Source organism: Nicotiana attenuata, unplaced genomic scaffold (genome assembly GCF_001879085.1).
Source record: "Nicotiana attenuata strain UT unplaced genomic scaffold, NIATTr2, whole genome shotgun sequence".
NCBI lineage: Eukaryota > Viridiplantae > Streptophyta > Magnoliopsida > Solanales > Solanaceae > Nicotiana > Nicotiana attenuata.
In genome coordinates this window covers 19593-41676 of record NW_017671682.1, presented here as the reverse complement: position 1 = coordinate 41676, position 22084 = coordinate 19593, and the positions used below count along the sequence as shown (strand labels likewise).

Genomic DNA, 22084 nt, shown 5'->3' with positions numbered 1-22084 from the left:
TTAATAAATAAGGTTCGTTTATTTCAAAGAATCACATGCAAAAATCCCCTTCCATATTTTTAAGCGTGATTTAGCAACATTAGATGCAAGATGGAAAGGAAATTTCATGGATGAGGTAGCAAATAAGGTGATGAAATACGAAATACAGTATTCCAAAAATCTAAGCAAAAAAGAAACTTTTTTCAATGGGTATAGTTAAAATTCATTGAAAACATATAGATAAGTTAATATACAAAATTTGAGGAAGATTGGAGGTGATTTGGACTGATTTTGTATCAAAAATCTTAATTAAATCGAGTTCAAAAAAGTTCTTCTGCGACACATGTATCAAACATGTATCGCGCATGTATCTCACACACAGGTATACATTGATATACATGTGATACATAATTGATACAAATGATACACAGTGTGATACACATATCATTTTTTTTCATGTTCGATTTTTACTTCGAATTTTCAATTCAAACCACCTCAAAACTTCACCAAATCATCCCAAAACTGAGATTCGAACTCTTTAAGATGTACCAAATCTATTCTAATAACACCCACTCAAAAAAAAGCAAAAATTTGACCTAATTTTGCTACAAATAGCTAATTGGCTAATATTAGTAATATTTGACTAATATTAATAATATTTTATGAATTGGCCAATTTTTGTAGTGAGCTACTTATAAATGGACATAACCGGTAATTTTTCTTTTTAGTTTAAGAGATTAGTGGGCAGCTATTCGGGTTAATTTATGGAATTTTTACCTCCTATAGCAAAGGATAATACCTTATTTATTTTAAATAAATACCATTTAAAAAAATTATATTCTATATATAACTTTTAAGGTTTATAGCAAAATATTTAATTTTGGTTACCTCCTAGCCCTAAGCCACCAAATACGCTAAGCAGTTACACTATTTTCTTTCTCTCTCTACTTTGATACATCCCATTCTCTTCCCCATCCCATTAAAATTCCTACAGTACGTTTTCACTTCCGGATCCATAATCAAACCCTCCGACCCTAAAAATCAACCCTACAAGGATCGATTTTGATAAAAAAAATCCCCTATAACCACAATTACAAGGATCCGTTGCAATTACAATTGCAGAAGATCTTCCTTGCTTGCCTTCAAGAACTTCGAACCATTGAACATTATCAAGGACTGTGAACTTCTCTTTGATAGCATCCTTAAGAGAGAGCCAGATTCTTCGTCCTTACGTTGCAATTACAATTACAGAACATTATCATGCTGTATTTTCATGTATTTCATTGTATTCATTGTCTTTTTTTCATTGTAATTCAATGTATCTCGTTGTATTCCATGTATTTCATTGTATTCACTGTCTTTTTTTCTCATTGTATTTCAATGTATCCCACTGTATTATATGTATTTTATTGTATTCACTGTCTCGCTATATGCCATGAATGTATTCATATTTTTTTAATTAATATAATTTATGTATTTAGATGTATTATATAATTTCTCTGAAGATTGCTATATTTTTGGGTATTTTTCGGTTGAGAATCTTTTTATAACTGACAATACAAAATTTGTGTGTTATAATTGAGTTTGTTGAGTTATATTAGGAGTATATTATGTTAATTGATTCACTTTCCGTTTTAAAAACAGTGTAATTCCCTATTTCACGCTGTGAATACAGTCGAATACAATAATCTGTCCAGCTTTTATCCCATGTTTCACTCCATGAATACAGTCAAATACACTCGAATACAACAACTGATTAGCTGGACTTCCCTAATTCACGCCTATTTTTGCTATTGTATTCATGAATACAATAGCTTAAATACATCAAATACATCTTATAACCACAGAAAAGGTATCTATAATCCGTAATATAGCAAATGGTATCTATAGATAGCTAATTACTACTAAAAGATAGTGCTTTATGAAAATTTCTCTTAATTTATAGTTTTGTCTGCTCTAACCTAAATGGCCCAACATATAATTCTGATTGGGCCCAAAAGTTATAAACTTGTCAAAGCCCATAAATGGTTTTCCCACACAACGACTTGTTACTCAAAACACTATACTCCATTTACAAACTTTGCACTATACCCCCAAAATATAGTAAACAAATACCCAAAAGATCCACAAGAACAAATTTGATACGCAAACACGCCTAAGATCAAATCAAAAAGATACCCACCTACTACTCCGTCTATACCCTCACCAATGCCCATGAATTTGAAACGCTTATTTGGAGAAGACGAAGATGAAGATGAAGAAGAAGAAAATTATTCAAACCAACAACAACAAGGAGAAGAGAATCATAAATCATCACCATCATCACCATCATCATCATCATCGTCATCAGCCGCCGCGTCATCATCATCATCGGCATCTTCATCGGGTTCATCATCATCAAATAGGAGTAGAAGTAGCAGTGGCGGCAGTGGTAGTGGAAGTGGCAGTGGAAAAGAAGATGATGATAATGGGGAAGTAATTTCTCATAATAATAATAATAATAGTAGTAGTGGGTATTTTCAAGACGAAGATGATGATGATGATGATAGGGATCTTTTTGGGTCTGATAATGAAGATTATGTTAAAACTCTTTCTAAGAGTCCTTTTCCTGTTCCTGGTAATTTCTTACTTACTATTCTTTGAATATTTTGCTGCTAGGTTTTGAGCTAATTCTGGGTTTTATTAGTTGGTTTGATATGTGGGTTTATCTTTTCAAGTGTTTTTGAGGGTTAAAGTTTGCAACTTTTCAGCTCAGTTGGTTATATTGGAACATTTATTTCTAGGATTTGAGCTCCTTTTGGGACATTGGATTGGGTTTTTAGTTGGTTTGCTAGATGAGTTTATAATGCGGTCTTTTTGCTGTTTATAGGATGATAGAGTTCTACAATTTTCTTTTTGATTTGGATTTTTGGTATGCAACTATTTGGCTGTTTGTACGGGTGTTTTAAGTGCATTCTCGTATTAGCACTTCTAATTACCTTTTAGGATATAAAGCTAACGGAAATGGAGATGTGGCTATGTTGACACTCTAATGAATAAGGTAAATGCATTTGAGTTATTAGTGTTTGGTTTCGAGCTGTGAAAGAAGAATGCCCAGCTTAACACCATTTTAAGCTTAATTAATAGTAATTCCAATTGCCAATGTTTAGGTAAATATTCCATTAATTGGGTCTATTGTTGTTTAAGGTCTCCTTCTCATTCTCTTTTGCAGTTTTACCCCCTATACGTAACACTAACCACCACACAAGAGGAGGCTTTGGCCGGGGTCGCTGGCAAAATGATAGAGGAGCTGGCATCCTTCCGCGACCTGGACCTTATCCCCCAAGGCAGAATTATGGTTATGGTCCCAAGTTTTTCAACGGCCATCGTGATGAACGCTTTGTCTCTGAATTGAAGTTTGCAAAGAGTGAAGAAACCTTAGCGAGAAAATGTATAGCATTTCAAGAGGTAAGTTCTTTCCCTGGTTTTTCATATTTCCTCCTTTTTGATGCCAAACTACCTAGTTAAGCTCAATGGACGTTTGCCAAGCCATCTTTTAAAGGTACCTGGGCTGATTTAATGCACAACCTTAGCCTCAAAATTACGCCTTTGTTAATGTACCGAGGTTTAACCGTTGCACCAAGTGGGTTCATCCATTCTGTTTAAGCAACAATTACACCTCAATCTAAAATTAGTTGGGTGGACTATATGAGTCTTCCATGTCTTGTCCTTTATTCTTAGATTGGTATGACTACCTAGCGTATTATTGTTCGATAGCTTTAGTATTAGTATGTTGTCTTTTATCCTTAGATTGTTATTACTACCTAGCATATAATTGTTCTTTTGGCTTCCGTTTTCTTCTTTTATCTTGTTGTTGTTAATACTTACTGTCTTCACTTCCCTTCATCCTTTAGTTGCGGGTCTATTGGAAACAACCTCTCTGCCCTTCCAGGGCGGGGGTAAGGCTGCGAACATCTTACCCTCCCCAGACCCCACTTGTGGGAATTTACTGGGTTTTGTTGTTGTTGCTGTTGTTGTTGTTGGTCTCCATTCAGATACTAGTTTTTCATTTCAGACAAATTAGGGCTTCTCTAGTGTGATACCGATTCATTCATTCTCTATAAACTGTATCCTTTTTCTAAAGTGTAATTATTTACTCCCTCTGTCCCAATTTATGTGTCATACTTTCACTTTTAGTTGTCCAAAAAGAATGTCATACTTTCTTACTTAGAAACAATTTAACTATAAACTGCCTACTTTACCTTTAATGTGATGATTTATAGACACACACATATTTATGGCTTGTTTTGTACCACAAGTTTCAAAACTCTTCCTTTCTTTCCCTAAAATCCGTGCCGAGTCAAACACTGCCACGTACATTGGTAATGAGGGAGTAATGTTTTTAATAATTCTCCACTGTAGGGGCTCAGCTCGGCCCCCTTGTTATCAAACACTATATTCTCCCCAAAAAAAATCTCCTTGTTCTGTATCACATGGATGAACTGGAGTAATTGGAGCAGAGATGGATGGTGGTTTTGTATGATCCCCCGCCCTCTTCTGTCCCTCATCCATATCCTTTAAAATTAGGACCTTCTTGGTGCCTTGATACTTTACCACTCAGTGCACATGAGAGAGAGATATTGATTCTTTTCTTGTTGGGGCGTGGGGGTAGGGGGGAGGGGAGGTGGAAATTATTGTGTCTCTTTGCTGCTTGCATATTTTCTTCTAATTTATTGTAGTCTATTTTTTGGGATAAATAGCCATGTGAACTCGCGTGCTTCAGTCGAGTTGAAGGTGGAGAAGTCTACTTTGACGACCGCAGCTTGGTAAGTATTGTCTTTTCCTTTTATTTCTTCAATGAAATTTCAGTATTACAAATCCCAGAATGACCAATCATAATAGCACATCACTTTCGTATTATCAGAGGCTATTCAAGCGTCTAATTACTGAAGATGTTGGAGCAGACCTGAATGAAGGCTTTGACACTTTTGTTGAAAAGAAAGGTATATTCTTGAGGGATGAAAGTAGAGAATATGCAACGTTTAGATGATTGATGATTAGGCTCAGAGTTTCTTGTGTTTTCGATCTGCACCTCTGTGTATATTGTCTGACAGATATGTCTCTTTGGAAGATTTGGGTTCTCAAGGTTTTGGTGACTTACTGGCCAGTATCAGGAATAAAAATATACCACTTGATAGAATGCATTTTGTGGTAAGGATTTGTTGTCTTTTCAAGTTGTTATCAGAACTTCATGTGTTTGGCAGTTTATTTAACGGTGTTTTGTTTTTCCTTTTCCCTTGTGACACAGACTTATCGCAACAACCTGAATAAGGTAACGTTGAATCTCCTCTTACTGATGCTTCCATAATGCAGAATGACCAGTTTAAGAGTATCAAATGTTGATTATGGAGAAGATCATTAATCTGCAATATTTTTGGTCCACCAGTTCAAAACAGAGACCTTGATTTGATGTATTAATAGTTCACTTCTTCAGCAATAACTGCTTTTTGAACTGGCACAACTAATATGCATTTGTATAATCTTCATCTGATATCCTTGATAGGAAGATCCAGATATAATTGTTCAGTTAACATGATACTTGAGTCTGTTAACACTCGTCTTGGGTATCCTGTTTGTCTGCAGATAATGGCTACTGCTTATCTCAGGCATGAACCTTGGGAAATGGGAGTGCACAAAAGAAAAGGGGTCGTTTATCTTGACGTACATAAACTGCCAGAAAGGCCAAAGAGTGAGCTGGATCGAAGAAGGTTCTTGCGTGTTTCCATTTCTTGCTTTTAAGAAAAAATTTGCATGCTTTTTGTGGACAATGTGAACCGTCCTAGAAGGTTTATAACTTTTAGTTGTTGAGTTCAGAATCTATAGTTACTTTCCGGCCCAAAAAAAAAAACTTTAGAAGCTCGCCATACAAAAGAGCTCTGCTGTTTTCCATTTTCGTGGATTAGCAATGGAGTTTGAATGTAGTATCTCTCCATTTCTCCACCTTTCCATTTTCCTTTTCCTACTTTGGGGAATCGAACCCTAGAGTTTTTTTTTTTGTGTGTGTGTGTGTGTGTGTTGGGGGTGGGGGGTGGGTAATCCCATGTGCATAAGTTATATACTCTGTTTCACTTGGCTCTGTTATAGTTAATATTTGGGCAACAGAAGCTTATTAAATACAATGTTCTTTGGAGTATCAGCACTACGGGTAATTTAAAGACCAGTTATAGTGTTATCGCTATGAAGATGTCTATTAGAGTAATTATTCCTTTTAATTTGTTTTCGTTCCTTGAAAAAAATTAGTACACGGTTCAATGATAAGATATCAAATAATTCTAGTTGGTCACAAAGTATATTGTGATCAAAATATCCCCACACCTTCAAAATTTTTACAACATAAAAGTAGTCTGCTTTTTCTTTTTAACAGTCAATACTCGTATAGCAGTTTTATTTAAAGATTATCAGTTATAGTCATTAGAAATATTAATTTTTGTAGTAGTAACAAAGTTGATCAGTATAAATTTGTTAATCATTAGAGTCAACTAATATGCTTTGCTTGTTTGTTTTTCTTCTTGTTTGAAAAGGCTTCTTTTTACCCTTTAATCTAGGTGTTACTGGGGATATTGTTTCGAGAGCCTTGCAACAGAAGACCCAACGCGATCTGATGGAGAAGGGATACACCACGTTGATGCCAATGTTGAATATTGTGCTGTAGTTAAGACCAAATTAGGGGCGCATCGTATTTTAATGGGGGCTGAAATGGACTGTTGTGATTCAACTGATGATGGGAGGAGGTTTTATGTTGAATTGAAGACTAGTCGCGAGGTATGCCTGCCTATTGGGTTCTCTTCCCCTTTTCCATTCTTTTCTGATTTTTAACTTGTACACCTCATTTCTGCTATTTACAGCTGGATTATCATACCGAGGAAAGATATGAGAGGGAGAAATTGCTCAAGTTTTGGGTATTGACAACGGAAACACATTCCATGCTCTATGCAGATTCTTCCGTGCTTCATTATTTCTTTGAAATACCAAATTAATAACGCATTAACACAAGGATTAGTTTTGCTATGTTGCAGGCTATCCCAAGTGAAAATTAAATAATGAATCACCTGAATTTACTTTTTCCTTCAACTTCGTTTATCAACTGTTTCTAGATTGTCCTTTGTTTGAAGCTTTCAAGTAGTCTATTACTTTCACTTATGTCTATTCTCTTTTGTTGCAGATCCAGTCCTTTCTTGCTGGTGTACCTTATATTGTTGTTGGTTTTAGGTAATTTACGTGCTGTGGTCTTCCATCTATGCTTTTCCTTTCTAAAGGCTCGGGGGGACAGCTCTTGCCCTTTATCAATTAATCTGTTATGCAACTTAATGCCATGGTTTCTTCTCTTTCATCTCTCCATTAATGTTCAACAGTAATGAGAATGTTGTTGAAAACATTAAAAGATCTTTCTTTGTACTTCGGTATGAGCAGAGTACCTTGACAAATTTGATATATGCCAATGGATGGCTAGTTTGAATCATATAGACGTCTTGTACATATCTTTGGCACCATCTTGGTATTTAGTAATAAAACATGTTACCTATTTAAAAAAACGTGCTCAGTAATCTTCTTCACAAGATTTCATTGCTAATTGTGTTCTTCCGGTGACTGATCATGGCCCTAGTCAAATTTGTTCATTTTTCGACAAGTGTTGTAGGTTAACTTTATGAATCTGTAATCGTATTATACTGTAGGGATGATGCTGGTCGTCTTGTCCGCACGGAGAGATTGAGAACTAAAGATATCACCCACAGAGTAAAAATGAAAAATTATTGGCAGGTAATTAATCTCTTTGTTTTGAGATATGCATAAATGCCTATACTTCTGTCTGATCTGTTGTGGGAGGGTGCTTCGTGGTCTCCTGCAGCTCCAATATACCGTATCGTTAGCCACTACTGCAACATGTATTTCTTGTTTATAGATTTGTTTTCTTATCTCAGCCTTTTGGTGGGGTATGGTTTTCTATTTTTTTCTTTGACCTTTTTTTTTGTGGGGTGGGGGTCACAAGGGGGGATTAAATTGTGGTCCTCATTTCATATGAATCTTCAACATAGTGGTTTGAAAGAATTTGAACATCCAACCTAAAACCTGAAGGTAGTGAATAGAGGTTTACAAGACCTTTATAAAGGAAGCCCTTACACAAAATCATGCGGGAGAACTATATAACTCAACAGCCTTCAACATGTATAACATGGTTTGGGGGGTCAACTCGTACTTTAATATCTGACTTACCAAGTGCGGGAATAAGTTTGGCAAGAGTTGGCTCTAAAAGTACCTAAGCATTAGCATCCAACTTAGAACTTTAAAGATAATGGGTGAAGCAGCCCAAGATCTTTATAACTCAATAGTGAAATTTACCAGTGGTTTTCTGCACAATATTAAGCTTCAGCTAGTGGAAAATATTGAAGGTCATCCACCAGTAGCCTAGTCATTGACATTGCATACTTAAATCAGGGATCGTAGGAGTTCCCCATGGGTCTTTCCCGCCCCTCTGCCGCATCCAAGGCCAGTTCCCCTCTTATTTTTCTTATCGATCTGCTCCTAAGGAAAAAACAAAAACAGAAGAAGTTTAAAAAAAACAAGAAGAAGAAATAGTGACCTGTTTTCAACACTTAGCTTTCATAGGAATTGGAGCACTACCTGCTCCGTAATGGAAACCAAGCCGTTTCTTATCAATATGCACTGGGTAAAAAAATGTCTCTTGTTGCTTATGAGCCTTGCACATGAAAGACATCAGGGCAAAACTTTTATCGCTTTGGTTTCTCTTAACTTTTCCTGGTGAAATTGCCAAGTTAGCAATTAGGTTCCAGTTCTCATGTCTCTTGGCTGTTGCTGTGGTAGGGTGGAGTGTGCTTAGCATTTGCAGATGAAGTATTATGCTGGCTCTACGGGACGGTTAAAGAAAGTAAGAACACTAGTAAAACTTTTTGTTGAGTGTCTCGTCACTTTTTCTTTTTCTTGTTCAGAATCTAATTGATTATTTGGAGGAAAGAAAGAAGAAATTTGAAATGCTTTCAAAGCTCTGATACCAGTTTGTTTTAATTACAATGTTGTGAATCTTCAGATGAAGACTACATATTGCAGTTTGCTCCACCTTCTGCGCGTTTAGAGCTTCTTCAAGCTCAATCCTGCCCAGATGCAATAACTGACCATGTTCAACAGTTATAGTATCTATTTTGGATGATCAATTCTTCATAAATGGTTTTGAGGTGGTAAAAAATCTATAATGTAGCACTGTTCGCTGAAGAGTAAGGACGTTCCCCTTTTCTTTTGCGGAATTTTTGTATCAACTGTAATCAGTTGTAAAGTTTTTGAGATGCAAGAACATTCACCTTCATTACAGTCATTTACGTTGAGTTTTTATCCAAGTTAAGTTGTAAGAGGCAGCGGAATCCTCCTTTCCATTCCTCTAAAACAGGGAATAGTGTAAAAGTTTAAAGGAAGTGACTACAAAAATCGGAAATTCTGTATTTTGTTGTTTGAACTGTGTATTCCTTGTCTTGGGAGTTGTGTCGTTTGTATTTCTAATGGGAATTTGATGATGAAGTTAGATCATTGTCAATTTTGGTTTTGAGAATGCTGCAGCTTAAATACATAAAATGCATTTTGCGTATGAATACAAGTAGTAGTAAAGTTATGCACTTGTGCTTTATTAGTCATTTAGTAGTTTTTTGAGTGACCAACACTAAAGCCAAAAGATCCTTTCTTTTTTCTTCTTCTATATTGATCTAAAATGACAACAAAAGTAATCACTTCTTAAGGCCGCGGTTAAATTGAATTGATGGCGTTAAAATTTAACTTTCAGCATATGTACAACTCAAATCCCCTGTAATTTCCCACCATGTTACCAGAACCAAGTTCCCTAAGTACTCTTCTGTGCTTTTTCTTTTCTTTCTTAAATCGGACATTGATTTATAAAATTAACATACTTAGAAGGTGCATAATACTTACCACAATTCACAAAATTTTCTAATTAAATATTTAGAAAATATTTGAAAAATAGGAGGATAAAGAACAAAAGCATGACGCTGAGAAGAAAGAGGAAGAATGAATAAAAAACACTAGAGCTAATAGAAAATGAGGCTGCACCCTTTATTACTTTGCAGGATTTTTTTTAAAAAAAATATCTATTCAAGCTCCTTATTATTTTCAGTTAACAAAACATAATAGGTGCCAAATATTTCCGAGGTCGTTACGTACTCCAGAGCCAGAGCCAGAAGGGAATTGAGAAAAATTCAAAAATGTCACATCGTTCTAAGATTTTGAACCTTTATTTCTCTTATGTTAAGGGGATTCAAAATTTTATGTATGTACAAAATATTAGTACTTAGTTTTTACCTAATTTACCCGGTATAACTAATGGTTGATCTACCTCGTTGTTTTCTGTTCAAGCTTTGTATACATATGCAAAAAAAGATTTTAAATGTATACATATAATAAAATCACACTCATTATAAACTCTCACCGGCTCTACATCCTGAATTTTGCGTCTGGTCTTTCCCGTGTGTATATGTTAGCCTCAGCTATACTAGACATAATACTGCTGTCACTTGACAGTCTGTGTTGCTGTTGAATAAGGTGTGCTCTTGACTCTTCTGTTTTGGTGGAGAAATTAGTTCTTGGGATATGTTGGTGAACATATGGACAGGGGCGGAGGTACAGTGCGGGATGCGGGTTCGATTGAATCCAGTAACTTTTGTTCAAACCATGTATTTGTCTTAAGAAATTCATTGAATATGTACAATTTATTAATTTAGGACCGAGTAACTTAAAATGATTACAATTCCGAATCCATAAGGTTCCGCCTCTGAATATGGATAAGTTGTGAATGGGATGGTGTTACTTGCGATGGATTTACAGGTCATGTGATAGGCCTCGATCTTTCTTAGAGGATTATTCAAGTTATCCAAGTTGATTTCGCTTTATCTTGAAGGCCCAATTCTAGACATTTTTGCCAACTTTTCAGAGGTAATTGATTTGTATTTTTCTGATAACATTTTCACTGGCTCATGACTCGCCTTAATACATTAGAGCTGCAAAACAATGCACTAAGTGGTCCACTGGGCCTTCAAGAGCTAGAATACCTTTATTTGTCCTCCAATTATTTCACTGGCGCACCACCCCTTTGCTTATTCCTTCTTCCATCCTTGACTTATTTACATGTCGAAGACAATCTATTAACTGGGAAATTGCCACATGTGTTGAAGAGCCATTACGCACACGATCTTTCATCTAATAATCTGAGCACTAATATAATGGGAATTACTCTTGAGCATATAATTTTCAAGAATATATAATTATATTATAAAAATACCTTTATTTGAATAACTATTTTTATATCACGTGCATGGAATATATATTTTACAATCTTTATTTTCTTTCATTCTGAATTGTGTAAATAAATTTTTGAATTTTTGTTGTTAATACTAGAATTATTATTATGAATAAATTATTCTAATTAATTTTTTTTACTATGCTCATTATTTTGTTATTCCAGCATTATAGATGCTTAAATACTTTTTATTTTTTTAATATATAAATAATATTTATTTATTCTATAGGTAAGTCCATAATATAAATTGAAAAGAGAAAAATTATAATATTAAAAAGTTTTAAAAAAATAAAAAGAAGATAAATGTTTATAATTTAGAGGGTAAAATAGGTATTTGATAATCCAAAATTTGGAAAATCTAGTTGAGTGATGTAATAGACATAATTCAATGACTTTGTTGTTACAAACGAAAGAAAAGTGACTTTAGGAGATAATTTGAGATAGTTGAGTGAGCATTTGAGTAATTGACTCCCTGGATCTCTCTCATAACTTCCTCACGGGCTTTGAAAAACAAGTATGGCGGTCAATGGAGTTGTTCTACCTCAGTTTGGAGAACAATTTTCTTCAAAGTTCCTTGCATCCGTCCATTTGTGACATGATTAACCTTCTAGTTCTCATTTTGGCTCATAATAGTTTTAGTGGTACAATCCCAGGATGTTTGGGTAACTCCTCCAACATTTCTACGTTAGACTTGCGAATGAACAATTTTTATGGAGAGATACCGAGATCCTTTGTTGCAGGGTTACAATATCTTGGTTTAAATGGGAATCAACTGGGAGGACAAGTCCCACGATCCTTGGTTAACTGTACAAGCTTGCAAGCTCTTGATTTGGGGAATAACAAGATAAATGACACATTCAATCATGACAAGTATTGATTTATCAAGCTACAGATTTGAAGGAGATATTCCGAAATCCATTGGAAGTCTGAGTTCGCTTGTGTATCTCACAACAATTTCCATGGTTATATTCCGGCAGATATCGCAAAGTTGAGTGAGCTTGAAGCATTAGACCTCTCATGGAATAGGTTCATCGGAGAAATTCCAGTTCCGTTGGCGAGTTTGACATTTCTTCATGTCTTAAACCTTTCCTACAATCATCTTGTTGGGCGCATCCCTCATGGGAGACAATTCGATACATTTTCAAATGATGGGTACGCTGGAAATCCTGGTTTATGTGGATTTCCACTAACAAAGGAATGTGGAGAAAACAAGAATGCGACACCATTTGCACAAGATGATGATGATGATTTTTGCTAGCGGGTTTACATGGGAAGCTGTCGTAATAGGGTATGGTTGTGGTATGATTTTTGGATTGTTCATTGGAAGCCTAATGTAGTTCCTACTGGAAAAACCAAAATGGATTGTCAACTTTGCTAAAGATGTTGCTCAAAAAATTGCTCAAGAAATCGCTGCCAAGAAACGGAGGAGGCCAAAGAAGAGACATGGTTTAAGAATGAATTAGCAATTTACCAGGTATGCATTAAAATACATCATTTTTCCCCCTAAGGACCTGGATATTCAACAACTCAGCAAAGCTATTACTGTTTAATTCTAATATCCTCTCTATTCTTATTTGGTATCTGCAAATGTTGCTGGAGATTTGGACAAGTTTATATATACTATTTTTCATTAGTAATAAGTTGGTGGTGATGTTCTGGAAAATAGCAATGATGTATCTGTTTCTTCACTTTAATACATAGTATATGTTATTTCTATAGTTTTATGGCAAATAAGAATTATGCTTTAGACAAAACATCCTCTAAAGGATAGAGACTTCAATTAACATTCTATATAAGAGTTAATTATTCAAATGGTCATCTGAATTATACCATTATTGCAGTAAAATCAACTAAATTTTGTCACACTAAAATCTCACTGAACTTGCTCTATTTGGTCATCTGAATTGTACCATTCAAAATAATTGCTGTAACTTTTTAAGTAATGAAAATTACCTCGTCAAGAAAATAGAAGAACCTCTCCACCTTGAAATTGCAAAGCTTAATTTTTGACAATGCATGAACTGGGATTTCTATCATTTGTAATCCACTGGGAATTCGGTGGTACAGTTAGTTTACTGTCAATCTTTATGTTAAGGAGGAGTTTATGGGCTTTTCCTTTTTTGGTTTTCCCCTTTTCACTGCTTTAAAATCAACCTTACCATGCTTGTTAGAGATCTAATTACACTTCTATGGTGGTTAACTTTGCCTTTAATGGTTCTTCAAAATCGATTCCACCAGATGATGAGAGTTACAGCAACGATTCCAAGTTCCTTCAAACTAAATTTTGCCAAATCCAGACTCACCTTCGACTTTGCCTTAATTCACTAGGAAATTCTAAAGGGACGTGAAGAATATTTTGAGGGGACTTGTTTTGGTGATACTTCTAGAAAATGAAAGAGAAAGAGCCTTACTGCCCTTTTTTACATTGTTACCAAGCATAGGAACTTTTGCCACTCCCACGTGCAAAATGGGTTGCCCCGCCCTGGTTGCAGCGCCCAGTGAGACACTTGGCGCAAACTCACTGAAACGTGTGACTACCTGCTGGCTTCGAACGTGCCTCCAGCTGATTGGCCGCGCTAGAATCCATATTTACCATGCTTTATTTAAATGTGGGGCGTAACATATAAATTTAAAATTTTACTTTTCTTTATTCTCTAAATTCAGCAATTAACTCTAAGCAAGTAGCAAGACATCTCTAATGATCAAGTTTATTCCTTTATGTGTTGTTTCCTCTCTATGGGTTTATACTTGCTGGTTTTGGACAAACATTTTATCAACAAAAGTTTTAGTGTTCTTTTTTGTATTTTTGAATACTTTTAATTAAGAATATTACGGTCTATGACTTTATGCACTAATTAGTATTCAAACCGAACAAATCAAAGTTACTGAACCGGATAAACCGAAATTCAAAGGAGAGAAATCGAATCTATCGAATTTAATTAGGTAAGATATTGGTATAGCACTTTAAGAATGTCTAAATACCATACATCATCGACCGACAAACACCCCTATTACCAATGTTCATTTGACTTAAATTATATTAGAAATAATAAAAGAAAATATTAAAATATTATAAAAACTTTCATTTCATAGGAAAACAAGTATTAAATCAAAAGTTAAAATTGTCAAGAGGTAAACGAATTGAATTATTGAAAGCAGTACAAGTTATGTATAATCACATTATTGATGAAATGATGTTAAATATTTGGGTTGTTTTAACATGAAACAGAAGTATGAATTTGGATGGAGGGAGTAGCAATTTGTGAAAGTTACGATACCAAAAATGCATTTTTTTTTTTTTTTTTTTTTTTTTTTTTTTTTTTTTTTTGTTTTGTTGCGATGAAATACAAGTAGTAAAGTAGTAAATGGTGAATACACTACATTTGTTTGATGGTCACAAAGACTAAAGTCAGAGATCCTACCTCCCCCCACCCCACCCCACCCACCCTTTTTCCCCCTTTTATATTGATATAAGTTGATAACAAAAGTAAGGCTAACCAAAAAAAATCAGCATTGCTACTTAGTCTTTCTTGTTAAAACATTTCATCAGACTTGGTTGTATGCATGAATTTAATCATATGATAGAAAATCCTGCAGCAATTTTCTTAAGACACTTATCTGACATTCATTAGAAAAAACATATTAATAATTTACGAGTTCAATTCGTAATTTCTACCATGCCACAGCAGCGCCAACTCGTCCTTTTCAACCATCTCTCTCGCATTCCCTTCTTTTAGGTACTCTTCCATGCTTATGCTATACGTACTTTATCGCTCCCTTCTGTCGATAATAACATATTGTGTACGAGGTTTTAAAATATTTAATTTCTTTCATAATCAGGATATCGATTTTATAATTCTTTTTTAGAGATAAAATTTACGCATTTGGAAACCACAACAGTTGATTTCTCAAATAGTAAGTGTTACATAAAATGGTTAGGGCGGGGACTTGGTTGTTAGTTACAACTAATGAATACGTGCACCTGATATCGTTTCTTGTTTCCTTGCATCCCTTTGTGCGCATGCCCACTTTAACTTGTTGGACTAAGCTGGGCAAAAAATGCACTAAAGAACAATTTCAACTTGAAACTTCTGAAGTTGGCAAGTTTATATTACCAAATTCTTGACTTAGAACACATGTAAAATGCATTATTTGGGCGAAGACGAGTAAATCATGTACATAAACTTTGGTCGTTGGCACGGAGAGATCAATAACCAAGTAAATAATTTAGGTCGACTAATTTCGGTCCGTGCCGTAAGAGCTCACTATTGAAGTTGCAAATAAAGTGATGCTGTCAATAAGAGCTCAATCATTGATGGGCGACTACTGTCGGTAGATTCCTGTCATGGATTCAATTATTCACATTAACGCGTGTACGAAAAGTTTCAAACAATAAATGAAGTGGCAAAACTCAATCAAAATAGGAACTTATTTTAAAATTAAGAGCTGATGAGCTATCACAAAAAGGATAGCTTAGTGGAAATTGACACAAAGACTTGATGTTGGGAAGCGCGCCAAGCTAATAGAAGGAAAAGAATATTTAAGAGAGAAAAACAATAAATTGCACAAGACAAGACAAGGCAAGATTTAAGTGGTTCAGCAATTTTTGCCTACTCCACGATCACACAAAGAATATGTAACATTCCGTACATTCGGACTAGGCGTGGACATATTAAATGGGTATTAACTTGATATTTTATACATGTGAAGTCTCATCGGGATGATTATGGGTGAAAATAGTTGTTTTGGAATCAGGACGGAGAGTGAGCTGCATAAGATTTGACAAAATCGACTAAGTTTGCAGAAGGTCCGTCTTCCAGCAGGGTTTAGTGAAAATGTGTAAGGAACTTGGAAAAACACAAAGCATGAAAGTTGTAGGCCTTTGAAATAGCTTTCCAACGATATATTGTGGAGCCCAAACGGAGCTCTGTACAAAAAGTTATGCCCGTTTTACAGAAAGGTATGCAACCACCGCAGTCCGCCGCGTTTTACCGCGACCGCAGTGGCGAGGCAGTGTACCAGCGACTTACCGCGGTTGCGCCAACCGGGAGTGTACATGAACTTTGGTCGTTGGCACGGAGAGATCAATAACCAAGTAAATAATTTTTGTTTATAACCATTGGATATCCGCAATCTTTTAGGTCGACTAATTTAGGTTCGCAATCTTTTAGGTCGACTAATTTAGGTTCGCGCCGCATAGAGCTCACTATAGAAGTTGCGAAGTAAGTGATGCCGTCATGGATTCAATTATTCACATTAACGCGTGTAGGAAAAGTTTCGAAAGATAAATGAAGTGGCAAAACTCAATCAAAATAGGAACTTACTTTAAAATTAAGAGCTGATGAGCCATCACAAAAAGGATTGGTTAGTGGAAATTGACACAAAGTCTATGAGATGACTGGTTTATTGACTTAAAAGGAGTTTTTTTGTGCAAATTGACTTGGGTCAACAACTAAAGAAAATGGAAATTTCTCTGTAGTATAAAAGGAACTTGTCTTTTTTTAATGAGATTCCGACAAGATAAAAAAGGTGAAGTCATTTTCACATTTCAAAGTAGGAAGTAATAGTGATCAATTGATCACTATATAGGTGGAGTAGGAGTTCCTAGTTAGATATCTGCAAGAGATAAGATATGGAGTACCAATTATTGCTACTTTTCTGCTTCTATTCAGTTGCTATAATGTTTATACTGCAATCTCAACTTACTGGCTTCTCATATGCTAGGCAACATCTCTGTGCTCGTGATGAAGCTTTTTATTTGCTTCAATTTAAGCAAGGCCTCATAGTTGATCCCGAGCACGCTTCTTGGTGTGATATCAATGCCCCATCCAAGACTTTATCCTGGAATGTAACAGTAGATTGTTGCGAATGGGATGGAGTTACTTGTGATGAATTTACAGGTCATGTGATAGGCCTCGATCTTTCTTGCAACTTTCTTAGAGGAACCATAAATGCTAACAGCAGCCTCGTGAAACTTGTTCATCTTCAAAGTCTCAACCTTGCCTTCAATGACATGGATGATTTTCCACTTGGAAATGGTATTAGTGAACTCGCGAGTTTGATGCATCTCAATCTTTCAGCTTCTGGAACTTATGAATTAGAGATGATCCCACCAGGATTATCCAACTTGTCAAAGTTGGTTTCACTTGATCTCTCTTATTGCGAACTCCAAATTGGCCCGAACACATTCAGAACTTTGCTTCAAAACTTAACCAATTTAGAGGTATTGTCTTTTCTCTTCATGGAAACACCATTTGAGTTACCCAAGAATATGTCTTCTTCTCTTAGGTATTTAGATCTTAGACAAACAAACTTGTTTGGTGACTTGAGCGATTCTAATCTCTTTCATCTACCAAACTTGCAAGTGCTAAGATTAGGAGAGAATCTTGAACTTACAGGCATTCTGCCAAATTTTAACTGGAGTTTCAGTGCAAGTATTTTAGAGTTGGACTTTTCTGGAACTAGTATTTTTGGAAATGTACCAGATTCAATTGGCAACCTCCATTCTCTTATGTTTTTGAGCCTCGCGCATTGCCATCTCTCTGGCTCAATTCCAAAATCCATAGGCAACCTCACCAGACTTAGAACTTTGCATCTTCCAATTAACAACTTCAATGGTAATGTTCCCTCAACTATCTCAAAAATGAACAAACTTAACGATTTAGATCTCTCTTTCAACCATTTTCAAGGCTCAATACCAGAATCCATCGGTAACCTCACTAGAATAAGCAAATTGGATCTTTCAAATAACAATTTCTCTGGAAATGTTCCCTCAACTATCTCAAAGCTGAACAAACTTAGCTACTTAGATCTCTCTTTCAATAACTTTGAAGGCCAGATTCCAGACATCTTTGCCAACTTTTCAGAGGTAACTCATTTATTTTTTTCAACAAACAATTTCACTGGCTCATTCCCTTATTCAATTGTAACCTTGACTAGCCTTAGAAAATTGTCCTTGCAAAACAATTCACTCACTGGTCCACTTCCCTCTAATATAAGCGGCCTTCAAGAGCTAGAAACGCTTGATTTGTCCTTCAATTCTTTCACTGGCGCACCACCCCCTTGGTTATTCTATCTTCCATCCTTGACTGATTTACAAGTTCAAGACAATCAATTAACTGGGATATTGCCACATGTGTTGAAGAGCCATAATTTCGAAACATTTTCAAGCATGCACTTGAAACTTCTGAAGCTTTCAAACAACAAGCTGTATGGTGAAATCCCTGATTGGATGACATCCATGAACGTGGTAGTCCTCGATCTCTCTCATAACTTCCTCACGGGCTTTGAAAAGCAAGTATGGCGCTCAACGGATTTGTTCTACCTTAATCTGGAGAACAATTTTCTACAAGGTTCTTTGCATCAGTCCATTTGTGACATGATTAACCTTCAAGCCCTCATTTTGGCCCATAACAATTTCAGTGGCACGATCCCAGGATGTTTGGGTAACTCCAGTAGCTTCATTTCTGTTTTAGACTTGCGAATGAACAATTTTTATGGAGAGATACCAAGATTCTTACCGACAGGGTTAAAATATCTTGGTTTAACCGGCAATCAATTTGGAGGACTAATACCACGATCCTTGGTTAACTGTACAAGCTTGGCAGCTCTTGATTTGGGGTACAACAAGATAAATGACACGTTCCCGATATGGCTGGAGAAACTTCCATACCTGCAAGTTCTGATACTGAAATCAAATCTCTTTCACGGTCCAATTGGTGAATTGATGTCCCAATTTCCATTTCCGGAGTTACGAATCTTTGATCTTTCCTTCAATGGGTTCACTGGAACTTTGCCATCTAATCTTTTCAAAAATTTTACAGCGATGATGAAAGTGGATGAAGAAAAAACAGGAATCCCTGGAAAAAATAATAGCAATGAAATAGATTACAGTTACCATGTTAGTTTGGTGATAAAAGGTAATGAGTTTGATATGAGAATCACGTCAATTATGACAAGTATTGATCTATCAAGCAACAGATTTGAAGGAGATATACCAAAATCCATTGGAAGGCTTAGTTCGCTTGTGTTACTCAACATATCTCACAACAACTTCCATGGTTGTATTCCAGCAGAAATCGCAAAGTTGAATGAGCTCGAAGCATTAGACCTCTCACAGAACAGACTCATTGGAGAAATTCCTAGTCTATTGACGAGTTTGACATTTCTTGAGGTCTTAAACCTGTCATACAATCATCTTGTTGGGCGCATCCCTCATGGGAAACAATTTGATACATTTTCAAATGATTCGTATGGGGGAAATCCTGATTTATGTGGATTTCCACTGTCAAAGGAATGTGGATACAAGAACACGTCAGATGAGCCACCATTTGAACAAGATGATGATGATGATGACGATGATTTAATTTTTGCGGGCGGATTCACATGGGAAGCTGTCGTAATAGGGTATGGTTGTGGTGCGATTTTTGGATTGTTCATGGGAAGCCTAATGTTCCTACTAGAAAAACCAAAATGGATTGTGAACTTTGCTGAAGATACTGCTCTAAAAATTGCTCAAGAAATTGCTGTCAAGAAACGGAGAAGGCCAAAGAAGAGGTATCAAAGACATTGAGACATGGTCTAAGAATGAATTAGCAATTTACCAGGTATGCATTACACAAATGGTCATTTGACTTGTACCAATATTGCAGTATCTTGTCACACTCAACTTGCTCCACATTTCACAAAATTTCCAATTATGAATCCTCTATAATGTATATCCATCACGCACGCTCTATTTGGACCGTTTAATACCAGAAAGAACGCTAAACCCTACAATAATTTCAAATAGAGCTAGACAAAATTCAAAATACCAAAAACCCCGTATGAGAATTCGTTTAGCATAAGCCTAAAGAATATACACTTTCAGAAAAAATGCAGTAACTGATACTAATTTCTAAAGTAATGAACTTTACCTGGTTAGGAATAGAGAAGAGCCCTAACGGAGTCTCCACTTTGAAATGGCGAAGCTTAAGTTTTTTGAATCGTTCCTTATCACTGTACGCTGTAGCAGCCGAATTCCATAGAATCGTCATCAGGAAACGGGTAAATATAAATATGGAAATTGGGTGGATCATTTATTCAGGCAAAAGCAAAAAGATATTTTGTTTTGCATAGAGCTCACAAATCATAATTTATGCATTGAAATGTATGATTAAAGTCGAAAATTACAAGATGCTAACTACTTAGCTAACCATTTTTTAATTCAAAAATAAATTATAATTCTAGGATAAATCACATGTGTTCGCCAACTACTGTACAGGGCATTACAATTTGGTATTGGAGGAAGAAAAGGGGAGCAACAACATAAACCAAGTTACAGCTTGTTTGGATGGTTATTACCCATTGTATTATATTATATTGTTATTCTAGAACAATGTTTGTTTTGATTGTTTCATTAAAATTGGTTGTATTGTATTGTTAATTTCATTATTCCGGAATAATGAAAAGTCCCATTTTTAAAACAACCGATTTGGTGTGGTGGGATTGTTTCCTATTTTTCTTTCCGATTATGCTCTAACTTAATACTCCATAATTATATTATACCCTTTACCTTTTATTTTATTTTATTTTAACTCTAAATCTCCAATCGATAACCTACTTTGTGCTCGTTCTTTTTTTCCAGAACTTTTTCCGCTTCCAACTATAACGTAACACGTGTTTTGCCTTCTTTTTTTTTGTTTTTTCTCCTAATTTAATTTTTTCTCCAATTCTAATTATCTTTGTTCTGTCAATTCACGTTCCTTTCTTTATCATAGTTCTTTAACATTTTATTTTTTTGTCTTATTATTATTATGATCTAATTAGGAATGGAGTGTACTTATTATTTTTTTTTAATAATATTAACTCGTTCCACTGATTTTGTTAGAATTTGCATGACTTTAATTGCTTAATCTATTTATAAGACATATTTGGTGATAATTAGTAGAAAGAGATTTTCTTAAATTGTTTTTATGCATAATTCTTGATAAATTTAATATTTAAACAATTGAGGGTATTTTAGTAAACTTATCAGTTACAGTACAGTACGATACGGTCAAACCAAACAGCAAAATATTATTTAACAACAGCAAACAATACAATCTATCCAAACGTTGTATTTATAAAATGATACGGTACGATACAGTACAATACAGTACAATACATTATAAAACGATGGGTAACAATGATCCAAACAGAGTGTTAGTGTCTGCAGCTAACCAAATGATCAACTAATAGTTTGTTCTTCTAATTAAAAAGGAAATGTTATAAGGCCATTGGACCTTTGGGCCTAGATTCATGTTTCGTCAAATCAAAATAGAAGTAAAAATAGCACGGTCTAGCCAGTTTTCGGACTAGTCATTCAAAAATAGTCAGCGTTTATCAAGTCAATAAGAAAATAGCCACTATTTTGCTGCAACAGAGACCGCTCCAGCATAATATACTGGAGTTCGGTGCACCTGTGTATGAACTTCCAGCATATTATGCCGGAACTCCAACACACGGAAAGTTCCAGCATAATATACTGGAGATTCGAGCACTTGTATATGAACTTCCAGCATATTATACTGGACCGGTATACTTGCTGGAACTCCAGTATATTATGCTGGAGTTCTAGTGTACTTATGCTGGAACTCCATCATATTATGCTGGAGTTCCAACATACCTATCCTGGAACTCCAGTATAATATGCTGGAGTTCAAGTATACTTATGCTGGAACTCCAGCATAATATACTGGCGTACTTTTTGGGTTTTGAACAGTGTTTTCGCTCAGA

General features: G+C 35.4%; 2 protein-coding genes across 2 annotated transcripts; both read left to right on the top strand.

Moving 5' to 3' along the window:
* Positions 1-2056: 2056 nt before the first annotated feature.
* On the top strand, positions 2057-9574 carry LOC109209679 (decapping nuclease DXO homolog, chloroplastic). Its single transcript, XM_019372992.1, has 13 exons — positions 2057-2596; positions 3191-3426; positions 4719-4784; positions 4883-4961; positions 5090-5169; positions 5267-5290; positions 5602-5726; positions 6564-6780; positions 6864-6917; positions 7181-7227; positions 7692-7776; positions 8839-8902; positions 9062-9574. Exons 1-13 carry the CDS (start codon positions 2188-2190, stop codon positions 9163-9165), a joined length of 1590 nt encoding a protein of 529 aa, XP_019228537.1. The 5' UTR covers positions 2057-2187; the 3' UTR covers positions 9166-9574.
* A 7167-nt stretch (positions 9575-16741) lies between these two features.
* LOC109209678 (receptor like protein 30-like) lies at positions 16742-20796 on the top strand. Its single transcript, XM_019372991.1, has 2 exons — positions 16742-19935; positions 20592-20796. Exon 1 carries the CDS (start codon positions 16962-16964, stop codon positions 19899-19901), a length of 2940 nt encoding a protein of 979 aa, XP_019228536.1. The 5' UTR covers positions 16742-16961; the 3' UTR covers positions 19902-19935; positions 20592-20796.
* The last annotated feature ends 1288 nt before the right edge of the window (positions 20797-22084 follow it).

Coding starts and splice junctions, on each gene's coding strand:
- LOC109209679 (XM_019372992.1), top strand. CDS start 2,188: ATGCCCATGAATTTGAAACGCTTATTTGGAGAAGACGAAGATGAAGAT. Junction 5,727..6,563: donor AGTGAGCTGGATCGAAGAAG/GTTCTTGCGTGT, acceptor CCTTTAATCTAG/GTGTTACTGGGGATATTGTT. Junction 6,781..6,863: donor AATTGAAGACTAGTCGCGAG/GTATGCCTGCCT, acceptor TGCTATTTACAG/CTGGATTATCATACCGAGGA.
- LOC109209678 (XM_019372991.1), top strand. CDS start 16,962: ATGGAGTACCAATTATTGCTACTTTTCTGCTTCTATTCAGTTGCTATA.